General features: G+C 43.8%; 1 protein-coding gene across 1 annotated transcript in view; it reads right to left on the reverse strand.

Moving 5' to 3' along the window:
• The window catches only part of VIPR2 (vasoactive intestinal peptide receptor 2), an 80,085-nt gene that overhangs the window by 49,455 nt on the left and 8,391 nt on the right, over positions 1-22,239 (reverse strand). Inside the window, exon 2 of the mRNA XM_060248122.1 lies at positions 11,778-11,880. Within this exon, the coding sequence (XP_060104105.1) occupies positions 11,778-11,880 (103 nt within the window). The remainder of the gene's footprint in view (positions 1-11,777; positions 11,881-22,239) is intronic.

The raw sequence follows: 22,239 nt of genomic DNA on the forward strand, positions 1-22,239 counted from the left end.
GCTATGGATGGTTCAAAGCCACGATGCTCACTGCTTGGGAGTTTGGGCCAGTAATGCTCCTTCAGGATCATTTTGTAGAAAAAGAGGTGCCGGAGCTCATTAGCACAACTCATTTGCATATGCCACACCCCCCCGACATCACCAGAAGGTGCACTAAATTATATCAGCTCAGCATCTACCTTAAAATGCTTCTTCAATTATAACTGTCATAAGAAAACTTTACTCCCATCATACTTTTAAAATTACTTTCTCCTATGTGGCCACAGTGGCATGATGAAAATTTCCATCTCTCTGCTTTATATGTTTTGGTTATTTTCCCCTTTTTTGTGGGGAAAAATATTAGAAGAAGAATTGCAGATTTATACCCCACCATTCTCTCTGAATCAGAGACTCAAAGCGGCTTCCAATCTCCTATATCTTCTCACCCCACAACAGACACCCTGTGAGGTGGGTGGGGCTGAGAGGGCTCTCACAGCAGCTGCCCTTTCAAGGACAACCTCTGCAAGAGCTATGGCTGACCCAAGGCCATTCCAGAAGGTGCAAGTGGAGGAGTGGGGAATCAAACCCGGTCGCGGTTCTCCCAGATAAGAGTCCACACACTTAACCACTACACCAAACTGACTCTCTTTGTCAGGTTTGTCCGATCTTAGAGTTCAGCAAAAGTTTCCCAGGGGGTTTGAACAATGGAGCCCAGAAGCAAATATTGGGGGGGGGGGGGTAAGAAAGGAAGAGCACAATAAAATTTAGAGGTTCCGGAGCTCTGCTCTATGAGTTCCTGCACAAAATGAGGCCTGCTGACCAATAATACAAGTATTGATAGGATCTGATGATGTTTAACATGCAATACAGGTGTACATTGACACACTGAAAATCTGTGTTGTTCAGATTTCTAAATTTTCTTTTACTTTTGCTGGTAAAAAAATAAATGACAATTATTTAAAATACAGCATGAACCATAGCTCAGTGCTTCTGTCTGTTGCTTCTGTCGGTGCTTCCTCGGAAAATGCAAATGAAGCCAACCTTGCTGTGTTTGTTAAACAAAAGTAAAATTCCTCTGTAAACACAACCCAAACTATTTAAATTCTTCGCTGGGACAGCCTTAAACTTAAGCGTCTTTAGCAGAGCCACATTTTCTTATGTACATTCAATTTTCTTCTGACACCGTACGGACACCTAAAAAAAGGATTAATTTCAAGCCAAGCTTCCTTTTTCCAGTTGATGTCAGGCCAAAAACAGCATTAGCAACCTAACATACAAATATCCAAAGACAGCAATAAATCTAATTTTTGAAAAAAAATATATATTTGGCAGCACTGATAATTATGTAGATACTGAAAAATGAGTAAATCTTTGGCTCTAATGGATGTGTAATTCATACCAGCAGCAAAGGACAGAAGAATAAATTACTTTCTTAGCTCCACTCTTGCGCATTTGGGCCTATCCCAAAGATGAAGGGCAAAAGACCATACTTCCCTCCTTTAAGCAGCATCTTCCACATATTTTCCATAAAAAGTTATTTTTCTTCACACCCATACATTAAGACGGGCATGGAAGAGATAGAAAATAACTTTTTACAAGTAACATTTTGCATGTATGCACCCGCAGGTTCCTTTGGACTACTTTTAAAAAAAATCACTACACTTTTATTAAGAAGTTCTTACTTACATTCCATCCTAAGTAAACACAGTTCAACAGCAATGTAAAAATCATGCAAAGAACAATGAGATAGTTACAGGTGAAAGAAAGAGCCAAATCCAAGCATCCAAACTGGGGGGAATAGGGAAGCACTACTTTTCAGTCACACTTAAACCCAGGGCTCTTTTGGTAGAAAAAGCTCAGCCGGAACGCATTTGCATATTAGGCCACACCCTCTGATGCTAAGCCAGACGGAACTGCTTAAAAACAAACACACAAACCCTGCCTAAATCAACTTTTCAAAAACATAACCAAATCACTCATTAGAGGGGATTACATAATTTTGCACAAGAAATTGTATCACTGGCGGCCACAAGAGATGATAAATGAGCTTTGTTAATCATCACTTGGGGAGTGAGCTAACCCATCAGCTATTTTCCCCATGATAAATTTGCATCCATATTTTTTCATACTATGTCCTATGAAAGACCTACTATGTTTTTCACCATTAGATTATTTTCATATTGGTTTGGGAAGGAACAATTCCTGCTGCCTCTCAAGAACCATCTTGAAAAACCTGCAAGTTGAGGACCAAGAGGATCCAACTATACATATCTATTAGTCAAAACAAGTTACCTACAAGAGCCAGGTTGCACTTAGGAGGTACATGGAAAAAGGTCCTCATCTAGGGCCATTCTTATGTAGGACACAGCTCCCCCAGAGTCCCTCTGATGAACTGTAACCAAACTGAAAGCAGCCTGAAAGCGGCACGGATCTCCAGCCTCCAGAAGGGACATGGAGTCTCCAGGAATTACAACTCACCCCCTGTCTACAGAGATCAATTTCCCTGGCAGCTTTGAAGGACAGACTATGGCACTGTACCCCACTGAGCTCCCATCCTTCCCCAAATTCAATCCTGCCCGGGGTCCACCTCCCAGATTTCCAGGAATTTCCCCAACCTGGAGCTAGCAGCCTTACCTGGACCTGCAGAGTCATAGTGCTGCAAAATCAGCCACAAAGCAACTGCTGAAAAGGCAAAACAGAATGCCAGTGGTGCTGCCGGGGTCAGACTCTGCAGGACAACTTTACAATTGGGGAATCCAAAAGTAGACTGTAGCTTCACATCAGAAGTGCACATTACCATACATAGGCGTCCTCATAAGATCATTAAGACCAGAGTTTAAAATTATTTAAGTGCACCACTATTTCCCTTGTACATAAGAGCGAATGGGAAGGTTTAATAGGAAAATCCAGGGATGGAATTCTAGCAGGAGCTCCTTTGCATATTAGGCCGCACACCCCTGATGTAGCCAATCCTCCAAGAGCTTACAAAGCACTTTTTTGTAAGCTTTTGGAGGATTGGCTACATCAGGGGTGTGTGGCCTAATATGCAAAGGAGCTCCTGATAGAATTCCACCCCTGAACCAGTGTTTAAGATACAAGTGGAGAGAACCAATTCATTTCCCATGGGCAAGCACTTCCATCTTCTCATGGTGGCAGTCCGATGGGAGTATATCCAGTGGGACTTCCTTCCAGGGATCAGGCTTCAAAGGAGCGGGATGCACATATGAAAGCACCAAGATACTTCCTTTGGATCCAGGCTTTGTAGTCCCTGCCCAAAATCTGACCTTGAAATTTGCTCTGGATATAAGCCAGGTCTCAGATTCAGTGGGAGCTCATAGGAGCAGAGCTCCTGAACCTTTCTGAGAGTCCCACCTCCTCCTTCTGAGAGTTCCACCTCCTGGTCCATTGACTAATGTGCAGCTGCATAACCATCCCTGGATGAGCTCTACCACCTGTTTTTCTACAAAATGACTCCTGATATAAGCTAATTGATAATTTTCATTCATAAGAGCAATGTGGCTGTATCAGCATTGAAAATGTATAACCAGCCACCCCCATTAAAAGATACAATTTATCACTGGCTCAGCCACAATAATATCTGCATATTCTATAAATAGAACTCATTAGGGAGCAGGCGGGGGTCACAATCCTTGCCCTACTTTCCTGGCACTTTCAGCGTCCTCCGAAAATGCTCACTGATGCAGCTCTTCTGTGTCGCTTCAGTCAGAAACTCGTTCAAGCCTGCTAATGCCATATTCTGTTTCCAGCTCAAACCTTTTTATTTATTGTTGTTATTTCCTTGAGAGCTGGTTAAATTACTTTTTAAAAAGAGAGAGAGCGAGAGAAAGCATTCCAGATCTTCCCCATCTTCATTGTTCCAAGACATCACATTTTACGTCATACTTTTGGCTTAAAGAAATTTTTTCTGTCCAAAAACAAAGGTTCTGGAAACCCAATGTTAGGTTTGTATTTCAGATTACTGGAGAAGGTGGTAACATAACCTTTGGGACCTAAAAAGCAAGCATGTATAAGATGTGCCCATTGCTCCTCTATTTTAAAAAGTGCTTCAAGTAAACTCTACTTGTGAAGCAACTAAATGGCAGCCAAGGTGGGAAAAGGCTAACACAAGCATGCAACCTAGGGGTCGAATCAGGCCCCCAAGCAACTGGCTGTCATCTGCTTTCTTCTCCCTCTCTCTTGCTTCCTTCTGTATCACAGCTTGCTTTGCCAGGCTTGCTCAATTGCACAGGAGCTACAGAGCAAAGCCTCTATTTTCTCCACTGGCTGAGGGTCCTCTTTTGGGGAGGAAGGGGGGGGAGGAATAGTTTCCTTTTCCAGGCTCTCTCAATCGCACAAAAGAGCTACTCAGTCCAGCCTCTCTTCCTTCTATTGGCTGAGGCTCCCCCCCCCCTCCTGGACCCCTAGGGAAGGAGGGAAGGAGTCAGGGCTTCCTTTGCTCAATTCCCTGAATCACATAGGAGAGATACAAAGAAAGCACCTTTGAAACCAACAAGTGCTAATGTTTTAAGCATGTTTTACTTTAAGTTTTTTTTTAAAAATCTTTGTGTTCGTGTCCTTTATAAAGTTTAGATCTCCGCTACCTGGAATTACATTTTACGACACACATGGCCTGGCCAACAAGGTCTGATCCAGCCCTCATAACAGATCCAGCCCTCATAACAAAGGACTTCAACACCCCTGGGCTAACACAGCACAGACTATGCTTGAAGCAGCCTTAAATCAGCTCAACCCATTGGTCTGGGTTGTCTTCTCTCTGACCAGCAGAGACTCTCCAGGGTCTCAGGCAGAGGTCTTTCAGATCACCTCCTTCCTGAACTATTTAAATGGAGAGGCCAGGGATTGAACCAGCAACCTTCTGCATGCAGGGCGGATGGTGTACCACTGAGCTATAGCCCCTTCCAGCTGGTGGAGCCTTTCTGCAACCAATTTGCAACAAGGAAAGGAAGAGAGGTTAAAACTAATACCTTCCATAATTCTGTCAGCACTTCCCACTATTACGGCCCATGATTATAATGAAAAATAGTGCATTACAATAGGAGTGCTGCATGGCTTCACTCCTGCTGATTGTTTAAAACAGAACTGTACAGAAGCTGGAAATTTACAGTAGTGTTTTCTAGGGCCTGTTTGCTTCAGAGGAAAGAATACTAGAAGTTTTAAACATGTCTTTGTAAACCCCTTGATAACTTAATGCTGGGGTCCCCAAAGCAGTGTCTGTGGACACCATGGTGCGCTATGACACCTTTTAAGGTGCTTGCCAAGTGTTTCTAGCAAATGGGCAGGGAGAGGAGAGTTGCCAGGTCACCTTGCCATTGTGGTGTGGGATTTCAGGGGTGTTCCATCCAGAAGTGACGTCATTACAGTAGCAACATCACATGTGATGCTTTAGTTTTTGGGCAAAACTCTATGGGATTTTTGCCTTCAAACCATAGAGTTTGCCCGAAAACCAGAGTGTCTCCAAGCGACATTCCCAGAGGGATGACATCACCTGGAAGTGATGTCACTGCACTCAGGACATTATGCAGTGACGTCCCTGTTTGAGGGTGGAGTTTCCCCCGCTTGGCCAGCTGGCTGCCAGTGACTCAAAGCCCCCAAAGCAAGGGAACCCCCCGCTGGGACCTGGGGGCTGGCAACCCTACAGGTGAGGCTTTTCCCAGCATGTCTTCTGACTGGTCACTGGAGATTAAATTGGCTGTGAAGACTTTGCTTTGGCAGCAACTGTCACCACAGCACAAGTATATTCACAGTCTGACTGAAGGTCAGCTACAGCAGCCATTTTGTGGGTGACTCCTCCTCCTGTAACAACCATTTTGTGGCAGCTGTTCTGCGTCCACCACTCTTGTAGAATTCCAAAGGTGCCTGCAACCTCAAAAAGATTGGGGAACCCTGATTTGATGCATTTACAGGCTGAGAAGAAAATTTAACAATGCAGTAGTCCTAGAGCCACTGTGGTGGTGCAGTGGTCCCAGTGCCAGACTAACACTGGGGAAACTGAGGTTAAAATCCCCATGCAGCTGTTGGGAGACACTGGACCAACCATACTCAGCCAAACCCACTGCACTGGCTCGTTGTAAATAAAGTTTGTTTGTTTTTTTAGCAGGAATGTGCAGGAACGCAGTCCTGTGTCAGAACTTGTAACTATGGATGATGCTTTACTGCCTTGTAACCAGTACTTGCCTTGTAATCTCAGTATTGCTTATGTATGCATTATTACTGAACCAAACTGACTCCATGTTGTAACCTCCTAATAACCCCAAGTGCCTATGTAGCAATTAACCTTGCCCTACTGGTATCCAAAATATTTAGGGCTGTAGACTGAATTATGGTGTGTCTCTGTACATTCTCACACTGGTGCCCTTTGAAGCCAAGCCGTGTGGCCTTCAGAGCGAGGAGGCAACCTCCCCGCTGATAGTGGATGGCGGGAAGACAGATGTGCTCGTAACGGTGTGAATTGTGGCTTTGTGATGTGTTTGCTTTAGTGTATAAAACTGCCCTGGTGCTGGCCCTCGCCATCACTGTTATCTCGTCTCTTCCAGTACTTAGTTCTCTCTAATAAAATCCTAGCTTTGTAACCAAGTATGGGATCCGTTTGAAGTTCTTAAGTTCTGACATCCTGGCTGGCTTGCCACCAGGGGGTGTGGCCTAATATGCAAATGAGTTCCTGCTGGACTTTTCCTGCAAAATAGTCCTGTGTGAAACAACGGTGGAATCAGGGAGTGTGGCCTAATATGCAAATGAGTTCCTGCTAGGCTTTTTCTGCAAAATAGTCCTGTGTGAAACAACGGTGGAATCAGGGAGTGTGGCCTAATATGCAAATGAGTTCCTGCTGGGCTTTTTCTGCAAAAAAAGGGCCCGTTGTAAGGATAAAATGGAGGAGAGGGAAACCACCTATGTCACCCGGAAGAAGGATAAAAAGTAATGGAGAAGGAACCACGGGACACTATATAGTAGCAGGCTTTAACAAGGTACAATCCTGGTGCTAGCAAACGGCTCTGGTGGGACTACAACCCAGGTCTCCCGTCAGAAGGCTCAACCATTCAGCCAGCGCAGAATGAGACGAGTTCAGCCTTCTCCATACTTCTCTATCATTGCAAGCATCTTCCAGATCTGGAACAGCTCCTGCTGCAGCCTTCCTATTAACTTTATATAATCGTGGCCAAACAGAGATATCCTTGCCAATTAAAAAAAAAAAAATTCTACAAAGTGTTCTTTTTTAGTTCTGACTCACAGCTTCCACCCACAATTTAATTCACCGCTACCAATTCGCTATTCTTTTACATCAGGGGAGATGTTTTTAAGCTGTTTGGTGTCTTTATTGTCTACCCACTGCAAAGACTGAAAGATGGCTTATTTACTCAGGGAGCAGATGGCCTTGGGAAAGGCACAGACTTGTGGAAAATGTCACCATTCTGTTTGCTTTCCGATAGTCTTGCGCTTCAAGCCGCACTGGAAAAAAATATTTTAGAAGTGAAGACAGCAAAAGGAAATCAGGAGGAAACAAGTTTTCCTTCCTCTCCTAAAAGTGTGGCCTATGCTCCATAATGTACCAAGTCATTAAAAAAAAAAACCCTGCTGCTCACGATTGGAAAAGGATAACCAGAATGAGAGAGTGACACCAGCTCACAACATAGCCAAGGCTGCATTCTGATTTCACATTGGTGTCTCAGCACAGGGCTCCAACATAGCTGGTTCCAGGTCCGTAGCTAACAAGGGGCCCATGGGGCCTGGCCCCCTGACAGTATATGGGGGCCCTTCACCCCCATCCCAGGGCGATACCTCTCATTTGTGATTTGAATTGCATGAGAGGGGCTTGCAGGAGCAGTCACTGCTCTGTTACACCATTTTAAAGGGCTCATCAGCTGATTGGCAGGCTCTTTCAATCATGCAGGAGGGAGGATAGCCTGCAGCCTCTCCAGCTTTCTGCACTCATCCCCATAGGCCCTTCCGCTGTGGCCCCCTCCTCCCATGGCCTCTAGCTACAGGGCTGGCTGGTTCTCAGTGCCTGGGCATCCCCTTGTTCCTGGTTGACTCACATTTTTAGTTTGGTGTAGTGGTTAAGTGTGTGGACTCTTACCTGGGAGAACCGGTTTGATTCTCCACTCTTCCACTTGCACCTGCTGGAATGGCCTTGGGTCAGCCATAGCTCTCGAAAGAGTTGTCCTTGAAAGGGCAGCTGCTTCAAGAGCTCTCTCAGCCCCACCCACCTCACAGGGTGTCTGTTGTGGGGAGGGAGGTAAAGGAGATTGTAAGCCGCTCTTAGTCTCTGATTCAGAGAGAAGGGCAGGGTATAAATCTGCAATTTTTCTTCTTCTTTTCTACTTTGCCTGGAGGTGAGAAAGGAAGCTCCTCAGAAAGTGGGAGTTTTCTCCCCATCTGGCTCCAGGACCGGATTTGGGGGGGGGGGGTAGAGGGGGGGTGCTTGCCCTGGGCGCCGACAGAGGGGGGGGGGCGCCAAATTGGGTATGAAGTCCATTGTACTCTATGGGACCATAAGATAGAATGGCCCGTAAGGGGGCACCATTTTTTAATTTTGCCCCCCCTCAAAAAACATGTAGATCCGGTCCTGTCTGGCTCATAGGCCGTTTTCGCACTCACGTTTTACTGGCGCCACGACCCTCCTCACGCCGGCGAATCTGCATGGATTTCGCACCAGAAGCGCCGGCGCACCCAGAAGCGCCGGCTACTTCCGTCGCTAAGCCAGCGCAAACGGAAATCGCAAAGATGCAGGAAAACGTTTGCGCTGGCTTAGCGACGGAAGTAGCCGGCGCTTCTGGGTGCGCCGGCGCTTCTGGTGCGAAATCCATGCAGATTCGCCGGCGTGAGGAGGGTCGTGGCGCCAGTAAAACGTGAGTGCGAAAACGGCCATAGAGTTTCCAAGACAAACTGTACCATGCTCAAACCACAGCACTCCATCAAATTCTGCAAACAGGATGACAAGCAGAGGAGGAGCTGAGGGTGAGAGCACTGTGAACAAGCCATGCTCATGCACAACACCAGCAAATCTGTATAACTGGGTTTTATGAAATTTAAAGGCAGCCCAGAACTGGGAGTCAGACTGTATGATACAAGCCTCTAATGAACATATGACGCTGCCTTATACTGAATCAGACCCTGGGTCCATCAAAGTCAGTCTTGTCTACTCAGACTGGCAGCAGCTCTCCAGGGTCTCAAGCTGAGGTTTTTCATGCCTACTTGCCTGGACCCTTTTTTGTTGGAGATGCCGAGTATTGAACCTGGGACCTTCTGCTTACAAGCAGATGCTCTACCACTGAGCCACTGTCCCTCCCCTAATGGCCTTTTTTAAACAGCAACAAAAGCCACTTTGGGAGGAGATTACAGGGAGCAGAGAAACAGCAGAGGCGAGGTGGTCAGGAGACTCTCCCATGTAGCTTCTCTGTTCCTAAATGTCTCATCCCTAAATGGCCTTTAAAAAGAAAAGGCCATCGCGTTTCCATTACCCAAACATGCCTGCTAGGTGTAGTTGGTCTCTAAATGAGATGGATTAACAAGTCCAGGCTGTAACATGCTTTCGGCTACTGTCCTTGTAAAAGTGATGGAAACAACTTTAGAAATTCACCAAGTACTGTGGTATCCCACATGTATCCCATTCTCTACAGCTCCCTTGACGTGTTAGCTGGCTTAGGCAGTATGTCTGTTTTCACCCTCAGTCCTGATGAACATGATAGAATTTAGCAACAGAATTTAAGATTCTTGTCCAATATTGTTGAAGAACAAAAAGTTCAGCCTGCAATGTTCTTGAATTCCACTCCAGAACAATGATGAAATTCCTCCACCTGATCCTATGCAGTATTAAATCCCATCAGATTCAGCAGGATTGAGGGTGAAAACAAAATATGTGTGGGGAGCAATGTTCCCTGTAAGTTGCAGAGTCTTGTGAGCAAAAATTCTACTTTGTGAGTTACAGGCATTAAAGTTGTGAGCTACTGGCATTAAAGTTGTGAGCTACTGCATAAATCAGGGTGCTCTGGGGTCATTTTTCCTGAGCTAAGACAAAAATTTGTGAGCTGGAGGCTAAAAACCTGTGAGCCAGCTCACAATAACTCAGCTTAGAGGGAACACTGGTGGGGAGTAGTACTGGCTGGAACACACACTGTCCACCCTATAATAATAATAATAATAAATTTTTATTTATATCCCGCCCTCCCTGCCTAAGCAGGCTCAGGGCGGCTAACAACATCCATAAAATATACAATACAGTAATTATACAAGACTTTAAAATCAACATTATCCAAAAACAATTCTAAATTCACATTTAACATAATTTGACAGTAACAACGATGTTCCTGGCGCTATTTCTGTCAGTTTACGTGATAGCGAAGATCCCTGAGGTGAAATCATTTTTGCGGATCCATTTGTTTAGCGATCATTAATCAGCAACCTGCAAAAGCAACCCTAAAAAGGATGGTCTTGCAGGCCCTGAGGAATTGGTCAAGACTCCGCAGGGCCCGCACCTCTTCCGGGAGCTGGTTCCATAGGCATGGAGCTGCGATGGAAAAGGCCCGTGCGCGGGTGTTCTGCAATTTGGCCTCCTTTGGCCCAGGGATAGTCAGCTTGTTCTTTCCTACTGACCTCAGTGCTCTCTGGGGCTCGTATGGAGAAAGACGGTCCCTCAGGTAGGCAGGTCCTCGGCCACCCTGACAGCACATGCCTCCAAAGCCAGCTAACATATAGCCAACCACTTCCAAACTCAAGTGGCAATCCTAGGCACTTTTATCCAATAATACTGAATATAGTAGGACTTACTTCCTGTAAAATACATGCTGTGAACCTTCACCCTTCTTTCCAAGAAAAGGTGCATGGGACAGAACCCTCAGCAGGCTTTCTCTTCCTTTGTACGGAAAGGAGGAGAAAGCTCTAACCCACAACTTCTGTTAATACAGGCCAGCCTCAAAAAGCCTTTGTGTGAGATAAGAACCATTATTATTAATTTTTGTGTATTTTGTGTGCCTCTGTGTGTGTGTGTGTCTGGAGGTCATGGCTGACTTCTGGTGACCCCTAGTGGGGCTGGGAGGCAAGGGCATTCAGAGAGATCAGTTACTACCTGCCTCTGTGTCCTGGCTCTGCTATTCCTTGGATGTCTCCCATCCAAATACCTGCCAATGTGAGCCCTGCTTAGCTTCTGAGATCGAGCTTGCCTGAGGTATCCAGGCCAGGGCTGAGATAAGAACCCTTTGGCACTGTACTGTGCTTCATTTGTGGTCTCTTGTGGCATGTTTTGGAAAGGGGGGAGGGGGAAATGTATTTCAGTGCATTAAAAAGTAATATATATAGATCACAGTGCATTAGAGTGTATATAGATCACAGTGCATTAGAATGTAAATAGGATGGAGATGGGGGAAACTCTGACAAGCAAGGGTTTTTATCCGCCTCAAATGTTACTTGAAATATCTTGGAGGTTCTTTTAGTAAGACAGCAGGCAAGAGATGATATAAACAGCAATCCCACATCCTGTCATGAAATGTTGAAGCTTGCCTTCAATAGTTAAGGGGAGGTAGCAAATGTCCCACAGCACTGACAGTCCCACTGGACAAATACAGATATTCAGGAACATCAACGTGCATCTTGGAGTTTATGGTTAAAATGTGTGGATTGATTTTATTGCATTTTGTTTTTAATATTCTATGTGGCTTTTAACTGTAGTTAGCTGCCCTGAGCCTGTTAGGGGAGGGCGGGATATAAATTTGATAAAATCAATCAGTCAATCAATCTCGTAGTGTGCATGGATGCATGATTGTCGCTCATTGCTTTGCATACCTTACCTTTAAAATCTGCTCTCCTAGAATTCTTTATCATTTCCTTGCACTTCATTTCCTCTTCGTGGATCTCCAGCTGAAGCCTGCATTCTGGGTGAATACCATTGACCTGTTAAATCAACAAAGGACCCCATCTTAGAACACGGGCTTGACAGCAAAGAATGCAGCCTCCAATTATAAAACCTAAGTTTTTTACAGTCATAAAATTAAACATTTCAAAACTCTGAAGGACTCTGTACAGCATCATGGCATATTTATTCCACTTTTAATCCAAGCAGCATATACTCCCTCTGTTTGATCTTTACAACACAACTTGGCAATGGAGGTTGTGCTGAGAGCATATGACCGGTCCAAGGTCACCCAGTGAGCTTTAAGGCTGTGCGGTGGATCTGAACATGTGTCTCTGTTGCCACACCCCTGCAAACATGTGAATATTACTTTCAGGAAGAGGCCTCCTCGGAGCCATTTGCTGTGGCCATCCCAAGGTGTACTCACTGCTGCAAAGTTTTCTGCTCCTCATATTCTTTGTGTGCCTTGTAGGACTTGCTCATGATGTTGTGTGGGTAGAACATACAATCAGGCGGTGCAGGCTGTGTGTGTTGTGCAGATGAAAATGGGGGAGCTGGCAACATCTCCAAAGTCTCAGTCCGCTTTCCTGCCCACCGTACGACACTGGTTCTTAAGTACTTAATGCCCAGGACTCCTTTGTCGCTAAAGTGCTCAGTATTTGTTAAGCACTTTGGTGTTTATTCCCACTTTTTTTAACAGGAAACCCAAGTGTGATGTCCTTTCCTTTTGACATTTGGAAGCAGATGACAGAAGGGCAGGGCTGGTTCATGGCTTGAGGTATCGCAGTAAGAGGTGGCCAACTTGACTTTAACAAGAGGTGAAGGCTCATGTTACTGTTGCTTAGCAGCAGGGCTTTTTTGTAACAGGAACTCATTTGCATATTAGGCCGCACCCGATGTAGCCAATCCTCCAAGAGTTGACAGGGCTCTTAGTACAGGGCCTACTGTAAGCTCTTGGAGGACTGGCTACATCAGGGAGGTGTGGCCTAATATGCAAAGGAGTTCCTGCTACAAAAAAAGCCCTGCTTAGCAGCAATGAGAAGAGTGATGCAGGAGTTCCCCCATGTTGTACACTGGCTCCATTGCAACCAGAGGGAGATGACTCTCAAAAGCTTATACTCCCGCCTCCAAAATCTTGTCAGTCTCTAAGGTGCTACTGGACTCAAATTTAGCTGTTCCCTTGCAGACCAACAGGTCTACACTCTGAAACTGTTGTTCAAGAGACAGCCAGCAGTCAGGAAACTGGCAAAGATGAGCACCAAAGGTTACCTGGTCTGCTGTTTCATCTCTTTTGTTCTGAGGAAATACTTCCCCACCTGTGGAAGACGCTCTGTGTGTGTAAAGCTGCAGTCAACTTATAATGTGACTTATAAATTGCAGTCAATAAGGTGCAGTCAACTTATGTAGGGTTCCCCAGGCAATAGATGAAAAGAAGTAGTTTGCCTCAGCCTGCCTCTGTGTACTGACCCTGGAATTCCTTGAACTTCTCCCATCCAGGGATGGAATTCTAGCAGGAACTCCTTTGCATATTAGGCCACACACCCCTGATGCAGCCAATCCTCCAAGAGCTTACAAGGCTCTTTTTTGTAAGCTCTTGGAGGATTGGCTACACCAGGGGTGTGTGGCCTAATATGCAAAGGAGCTCCAGCTAAAGTTCCACCCCTGCTCCCATCCAAATACTAACCAGGGCCAGGTTAGCTTAGCTTTCAAGATCTGATGCACTTGGGCTAGCCTGGGCCATCCAGGGAGACTGGTTGATTTATTTATTTTTTTAGTTTTCGTTCAAACCTCTGTCCTCTCTCCTCCTGGGTTCACTGCTTTTCTAGGTCTCCTTTAAAAATTATGAAATTTTTAAAAAAAGGTTACAGTCATTGTTTTGGGAACACCACTCTGTCAGCAGGATTCAAATAAAGCAGAGTAAATAAACAAACAAACAATAAACAGCTGCCTCATTCATAAATAAGACAAGATTCATCGCTCATTTTATCCACAGCATTTATGTCCTTGCCTTTGTGCCAATATTCTGCACTGTGTTTTCCTGACAGGGTGAGGAGGTGCTGGGAAAATTTTCACATTGCAAGGATTTCTGCATGCCAGGCTGCTGTTACCAAAGAATGTGAGTCGGAACCCTAAACTTCACAATAGGAAGTACCATCACTGTTATTGCGACCAGATCTCCAAAGATATCAGCAAGTGCAAAAGAAACTTTGCCATCGCTTCCAATTTACAAGGGCAGTTGGGCATGCTGATTGGGGACACAGACCTATCGGTTGGGCCCATTCGATAGCCACCATCTCACTGCTGCAGGGCTCCAGTAAACCTGATTTAGTCACATAAACAAACTCTATCTGTTGTGTATGTGGACTAAGGTTGTTTTTATTTATTTATTTTTATTCGATTTTTAGCCCGCCCTTCCCATAGAACAGGCTCGGGGCGGGTCAGATATATTTAATGGTGTTCCTGCCTGGCTCATTGGAGCCTTTGGGACTGAGCTTGGGGACTCAGGAACAATGCTCCAATCATGGGCCCCCTGCTGGTTTGAATGATCCAATGGCGTCCTTGCACAGGAACCTTGAAGTGTATATAGTTGGCCCCATTCTCCAGCCTTAGAGTTCAGCCTTTCCCATGCTGTACTTAATAAAAGAGCTATGATCACAGCTACAGTGTCTCTTCCTTGCATCGAACCCACTATATTATACTATCGCACAGGAAATCAGACAGGGTGAGTGAGCTCACAGAAAGGGCTACCCGTCTCTACCACATGCATCTAACATAGGTGCTCAATGCTCAGCCCTGCACATATTGATGCCCTGATTCCTACAGTTCTTTCTCCTCAGGAAGAAAAAAATCAGGGCATGGGCAAAGATTGCTAGAATGGGGCTGTTGTGTGTACAGGCACCTAAATAATGCACATGTCAGAGGAGTGGGGGCATACGCACACCCCACAGCAATGCACTGTGGACCATCTGTCAAGAGTCTGCCCTCTACCTGTAAAGCATGCTGTCTACCACTAATCTATGGCTCTCTCTCTTTAAAAATCTCTAAAGACATGCTCTTTACTCAGTTGCTGGGTCCGTCGGAAGGTATGAAGCAGGGATCTTCCCCCCCATAAAATCATACCTCTAGATCCACAAGCCTTGCCAAATTTCTCCACAAATACACTGCCAGGGGGAAACAAAACAACTTGACCACGATAGGAAGACTGACTACAACCAATACAAAGTTTGAGTCCAGTGGTATAAGCTTTCGTGCGCGCACACACTTCTTCAGACACAATGAAACTGAGATTACCGGTCCATACATATAGGTAGAGGATGGGCAGTAAATTAGCGTACAGCATAATGAATACCTGATCCCCTCGTTCTAAATAAAACTCGGTTGGTCTTAAAGGTGCGACTTGACTCCTGCTTTGTTCAACTGCTTCAGACCAACATGGCTGCCCACCTGGATCTAGCATAATGAATCATTACCATCTGTTTGGGTTTAATTCCAGGTGTGTGAGGGGAACATAGTGAAGGAAATAAATATGTCAAAATTGGATTGGCAGACATATCCTTAATCGTGGCATGCTGAGAGTAATTAACAGACACCCTGTTGTTACACTCCATTAACCTATAACAAATACAGTTCCTCAGGACACCTTATTGCACTGCATGTGCTTCTTGACTCACAAATTTCCAGTGGGAGGGAAAGCGGCATGCAATAGCCCTATCTTGTCAGATCTCAGAAGCTAAGCATGGTTGGTACTTGGATGGGAGACCACCAAGGAAGGCTCTGCAGAGGACAGCAATGGCAAACCACCTCTGCTTCTCTTCAAAAGCCCTTTGTAGGGGTCACCATAAGTTGGTTGCGACCTGACAGCACTTATGTACCTATCCCTACATATAATGTACAATATCCTATTTGCATTGCTGATAATGGAGCTAGATACAGAGAGTTATGTGTAGTGCCAGTGAACCATAAATCCCAATGTAATCATTTGTTGAACACTGTCTAAAAATATTTCCCTTTTTCCATGTCTAAATTACATGGTTTAAATGTTCTATAAACAATATTTTAAAAGCAAAAATAGGAATTTTTTTTTAAAAAGATACATTTCAAAGTTGTGGCCAAAAATGAGAAGATGTTCATAACCAGTAGTGGAATTCTAGCAGGAGCTCCTTTGCATATTAGATCACACAACCCTGATGTAGCCAATTCTCCAAGAACTACAGGGCTCTTTTTTATAAGCTCTTGGAGGATTGGCTACATCAGGGCTGCGTGGCCTAATATGCAAAGGAGCTCCTGCTAGAATTCTACCCCTGGTCATGACTCTTTTTCTGAATGTTCTTTGCACATCACATTGTGTAAGAGTGCTCACATTCTAACAAATGAAACAGCCGAACATCCATGTGCTTGCAAAGAAATGGAGGGCCTTAAGATGCTGAGGGATCTCATGCCAGACCCTGAAGATCACATTTACCCTCTGGAAGGTCTGGGATTCGCAATGGTGAAAAGACTGTTTCAGTGAAGTGGGCGATACAGATCAGTGCTGCATACCGTTACAAGCAATTAGATGAACTGCAGTCATTAAAGTTTGAGATTAATAAAAAAAGTAACTTGGAGAAATACAAGAGGAAGCAATTTGGCAGGAATCCTAAAGTCCTGACATGCACCATTTAGCAAGTTTGGCTAATAATAAATGGTTTCTGACAGGGCAGTGAACAAGCCAGAGATCCTCTTGTATATCTCCACTCAATCCGTGAATTAAACAACTATTTCATAATTCGCACGAACTACTTCTAAGTACATGAAGGTCTGATCATGCAGTCTGTTAAGCTGGGAAATAAATGCACAGGATTCTATTATTCAGGTGGACAGCTGTGTTGGTCTGAAGCAGCGGAACAAAGTCTGAGTCCAGTGGAACCTTGAATAGGAAGAAGAAGAATTGCAGATTTATACCCCGTCCGTCTCTCTGAATCAGACTCAGAGCAACTTACAATCTCCTTTATCTTCTTTCCTGCACAACAGACACCCTGTGAGGTAGGTGGGGCTGAGAGAGCTCTCACAGAAGCTGCTCTTTCAAGGACAACCCCTGCGAGAGCTATGGCTAACCCACAAAGCCATTCCAGCAGCTGCAAGTGGAGGAGTGGGGAATCAAACCAGTTCTCCCAGATAAGAGTCCGCACACTTAACCACTACACCAAACTGGCTCTCAAGATCACAACAAAGGTTAATTCCGAGTATAAACTTTACCTAGAATTAAACTGTGTTGGTCTTAAAGATCCCTCTGGACTTAAATAGGATCCTACTCTGCGCAGCGAAGGGACAGTCTGAGGAACGACATGAGCTGTAATTTTGTACACACACTGTGCACCCAGGTGTTTTGTGCAACAAGATTTGATAGGGATGATTCATCTGCATGGCCATGTCAACCAGCTTGGAACCAGGCAAGACAATGAAGCAGTTAAGCGGAATCCTGAGCAATACCAGGCATTGTGTGACACTCCAGTAACCCCAATTCCTTGATGAATGCTACAATCACAGCTACCCATAGGACTGAAGTGCTTGTAACGAACATGGTTTTAAAATAGCTGCTAGTCTGGTTGGTAAGTGAAAATCACCTGCAAGTGGCCAGATGGGGAAGTTTTACAAAAAATGAACAACACTTAGTGCTTATGTAGCACTGCCAGCATGCATAATTTTACACATTTTTTGCTGTACATACACCCAAGCCCTTGTTGTTGCATCCAGATTACTATCTCTACTCTACAGGACACGGAGGCTAAGAGAGTGGATTCCTTACAAGATTGCGCAACCGTTTCCCCAAACAAAAGTTAAGAGCCAGTTTGGGGGGTAGCAGTTGGAATGTAAAGTTTACAAGCAGGGAGACAGATCATTTGAATCCCCACTCTGCCCTGGGTGACCCTGGGTTGGCTGCTGTCTCCCAAGCCCAACTTACCTCTTATGGGGTTAGATCCCAGTAGGGAGCCGTGTTGGTCTGAAGCAGTAGAACAAAGTAGACAAGTGCACCTTTAAGACCAACTAAGTTTTATTCAGAATGTAAGTTATCGTATGCTCTTAAGTAGACTTCATCAGACAAAATGGGAATGGCAAGCAGCAATTCTTAATATAAGTGGGCAGTGAGTTGGTACGTAGAATCATGGGAATGTTTTTAGCAGATTATAAGAATCACAAATAGGGACCAGTGTTTGTTAGTGTTAGAACAAAGCAACACAGAACACTAACAAACACAGATCCCTATTTGTGATTCTTTTAATCTGCTAAAAACATTCCAATGATTCTACGGACCAACTCATATTAAGAATTGCTGCTTGCCATTCCTATTTTGTCTGATGAAGTCTGCTTAAAAGCATACGATAGCTTACATTCTCAATAAAACTTAGTTGTTTTAAAGGTGCACTTGTCTACTGCTTATGGGGTTGTCATGAAGATAAAATGGAGACAGGAAGAATGTTGTAAGCTGCTTTCAGTTCCCAGTGGGAAGACAAGCAGTGTCTAAATATAAATCAGCACCTTCATTCTTCCATAAAAACACAAAGGAACACGGGGGATGAGGTTGTTATGCTGTACCAATTCTCCTCTTTTTTAAAATAACATGATAGTTGGAAATAGAGTCTCCAAAAGCTCTCAAATAAGTTTTGAACAATTAATTTAGATAAATAGTTGGTTATACTCAATCTATATTAATGTAGAGAATACAGATATTATATAGTGACAAGATCTGCTCTTGATTTCTAATTTTTTAATTTGTCCATATTGACATAGATAAAGTAACGTGCTTTTGTTTTTAGCTGTGGTTGGAAACAAGCAAATTACTATTATAGACATAAAGTATATATCCATCTTACCTATTTATGTTTATTTTTAATATTTTTAAAATCATTCAGCCAGTTTTGTTCTCTCTTTTTTCGCTTTGTTTTTTTTGCTTTTGGATAAATGTTTTGCATTAAAGATAAATAGTTCAGATTTATACTATAGATATTAGAACTATATAACAGTTTAAAAAGCTATAAATACTGTAGAATGTAATGGTAACATTTGGTTAAAGCCTAAAGACTTGCAGGTAGAAGAAATTTGGCATCTTGTTTTGTTGTAGAAAGGTAACTGATATATTTTTTGCTTTTCCTTTGTCTTTTCTGTTTTGCCCCTTTCTTTTTTTTCTGAACCCTCTTTCTTATACTTAAAACTAATAAAAGGTTAAAATATAAAAAAACCCACAAAGGAACATGAGAGATAGTTGCCTACAACACTCTCTTGTTCAGAGACAGCCATATGATAATTTAAGCAAGTAAGGATCTGTCTTCTATGGTAGTCTATCATAGGTCTGTCTAGCCCAGTACAGTCAATACTTGGCTGCCCAAGGGTTCAGTCACAACCTCCTTTCAAGTCTTGCTATCTGGGTTACTTCAAGGGGAGTGCCAGGGTCTGGGCTGAAACTGTCTACGTGCCTGTCCTGTGATTCCACGTTGAAGGATGGCCTCCGGCCTTCTTCAGGGTAGAAAGTTAAAAAGAAACAGAAAACTTCTGGTCTGTGTCTCTTTTGTTGAAGGTCCGTTCTGTTGTGTCGATAGCACAAAAATTATCTGAATCTTGCTCTATGGATGACTATCATCCAGCAACATAATAAATCACAAAAGTAATCCACACTGTCCAATTCCACACTCCTAAATCTTAGCACACTGTTTGGCACACTGAGACACTTAAAACATTCCATGGTAGTTTTAAGTGTCCCGAGTGTGCCAAACAGTTCCATTTCCTTCAATAAGTGGGGGGGGGGGAAGAGAATGATTCTTCTCCTCGCCCTCAGCTACTTATAAATTAAGGCTTTGGGACATTTCACCCATGCATTAGATGTGGCAGACATAGATGTGCATTCCATAAGGAATTTTGGCTAGTCTCAGCTCTTTGACAACAGGCCTCAGTTCTATTGTAACCAAGGAAAAGTCTTTGCATTCACAATTTAAATTTTTAGGACTATTCATCTCTTTGTTGACAAAGTGGCTCTGATCCCACCAGTGCAGTTTTGGACTCTGTCCTAAGGACCCTCCCTCTGATAGAAGAGGCACAAAGAAGGAAAGATTCAAACTTTCCTGAACAGAGTAGTACAATACAAGCTTTGATGTGATACTTTTCAATATTCCAGACTTTGCCCAGAGAAAAAGGAGCATGTTTTCATCCTTGGTGCCTTCCTGAAACTCAGTTGGTGTAAGATAGATCCAGGTGGGCAACAATGTTCCCTCTAAGCAGAATTAGTGTGAGCAAGCTCACAGTTTTTTAGCCTCTTGTTCACGTATTTTTGTCTCAGTTCAAGAAAAATTGTCCCAGAGTCAGCTCATTTATGCAGTAGATCACAACTTCAATGCCAGTAGCTCACAAAGTAGAATTTTTTGCTCACAAGACTCCACAGCTTAGACGGAATATTGGTGGGCAGCTGTGTTGGTCTGAAGCAAGAGAACAAAGTTAGAGTCCAGAGGCACCCTTAAGATCAACAAAGTTTTATTCAAGATATGAGCTTCCATGTGCACACACACACACTTCCTTGGATACATGAAATGAAAGTTAACAGTTCATATACAGAGACAGATGCCTTTACATAGGTGAACAGCAAACTAGCTAACAACTTAATGAAGATGTTTTGACGTATGCAAAGGCCAAACAGCACTAACAAGCTAAGTGTATACAGTCATTAAGTCACCATTTGTTTGAATTTAATTGGGGGGAGGAACAGTGTATTAATAAATATGTCAAAATAGGAGACAAGATGTGTAAGATTATCTTAAACAGTAATAAACTGAGACTCTGTTGCTACACTCCATTGGTCTCCTATCAAGGTGTAACGTGACAAGAAGCTGTTGAGACCTGTGATCCTTCCAGCATTTTAAGCAAGGAAACAGTTGCCTGGGTCTCAAGTTTAGGTCAAGGTGTGGAGATAAAAGGAGTTTCACCACGTGGTTTTGCTAATTAAAACCACCATCAACACACTCCATAAGCCATTAGCAGCCCTGGAAAAGCAAACAGTATGAAGCCAGGCACATTCTCTTTTTCTTGACAAGATTCAGAAGGGTACATTTTAATTGGCAAAACCAACCATGAGGTTGTGGAAAAGTTTACCCCCATCACACACTGCCCTCCTCCGAAGCCACAGCCTGAAAGAGGACTCTGATTGGCTGCAATCTGCATTCAGTGAGCTCCGAAGAACATTGTTGTAATGCGACTTTTAACCTGTCTGACAGGGCTTAGCAAAACAGCTTGAGTACAAAACATCACCTTGGTAGTACAAATGGGAGGAGGAGGAGGAGACTGGATTTATACCCCACCCTTCACTACCCTTTCTCTTCCCCTCCCCACAACAGACACCCTGGGAGGTAGATGGGGCTAAGAGAACTCTGACAGAAACTGCTCGAGAGATCCAAGTGGGCAGCCATGTTGGTCTGAAGCAGTTGAATAAAGCAGGGGTCAATGGCACCTTTAAGACCAACCAAGTTTTATTCAGAACGTAAGCTTTCGTGTGCTCTCTAAGCACACTTCATCAGACGAGCGGATCAGGTATTGTGCGTTGAAATACATGCAGTTTGTTGATTAAGAGAGCAAACTAGCTGTGGTCACATGGTGAAACAGCGTGGCTTGGCCATTTGGTCTGGATAGCCATAAAAGGTAATAAGGTTTCCTGCCAGTTGGTGTTTCTGCAAATCTAGGTAAATAACAAAAGGACCTGTATTTCCTAGTTGTAGCTGCATATTAGGTGGACTACAACTAGGAAATACAGGTCCTTTTGTTATTTACCTAGATTTGCAGGAACACCAACTGGCAGGAAACTTTATTACCTTTTATGGCTATCCAGACCAAATGGCCAAGCCACACTGTTTCACCATGTGACCACAGCTAATTTGCTCTCTTAATCAACAAATTGCATGTATTTCAGCCCACAATGCCTGATCAGCTTGTTTGATGAAGTGTGTTTAGAGAGCACACGAAAGCTTACGTTCTGAATAAAACTTGGTTGGTCTTAAAGGCGCACTTGACTCCTGCTCTTGAGAGAGTTATAACTGACTCAAGGTCACATCAGCAGCTGCATGTGGAGGAGTGGCGAATCAAACCCCTTTCTCCCAGATAAGAGTTCACAAACTTGACCACTACACCAAACTGGAAAGGTGGCAAAAACAGAAGTACCCACATGGTGAAAAACCTAAAAGACACAAGGAAAGCTGAAAGGGCTTGTTGCGTATGGAAAAGAAGATAATGGAAGATCTTGCAAGCAGTTTTCAAATATTTAAAAGTATTCCATAACAAGAATGACAAGTACAGGAAAGACCAAAAACAAATTAATTTTTAAACATTAGGTAAAAAGAACTGGAAGAGCACTTCAAGTGACAGAAGTGGTTGGTGAGGAAAGGTAG

Source organism: Heteronotia binoei, chromosome 10 (assembly GCF_032191835.1).
Source record: "Heteronotia binoei isolate CCM8104 ecotype False Entrance Well chromosome 10, APGP_CSIRO_Hbin_v1, whole genome shotgun sequence".
Classification (NCBI taxonomy): Eukaryota; Metazoa; Chordata; class Lepidosauria; order Squamata; family Gekkonidae; genus Heteronotia; species Heteronotia binoei.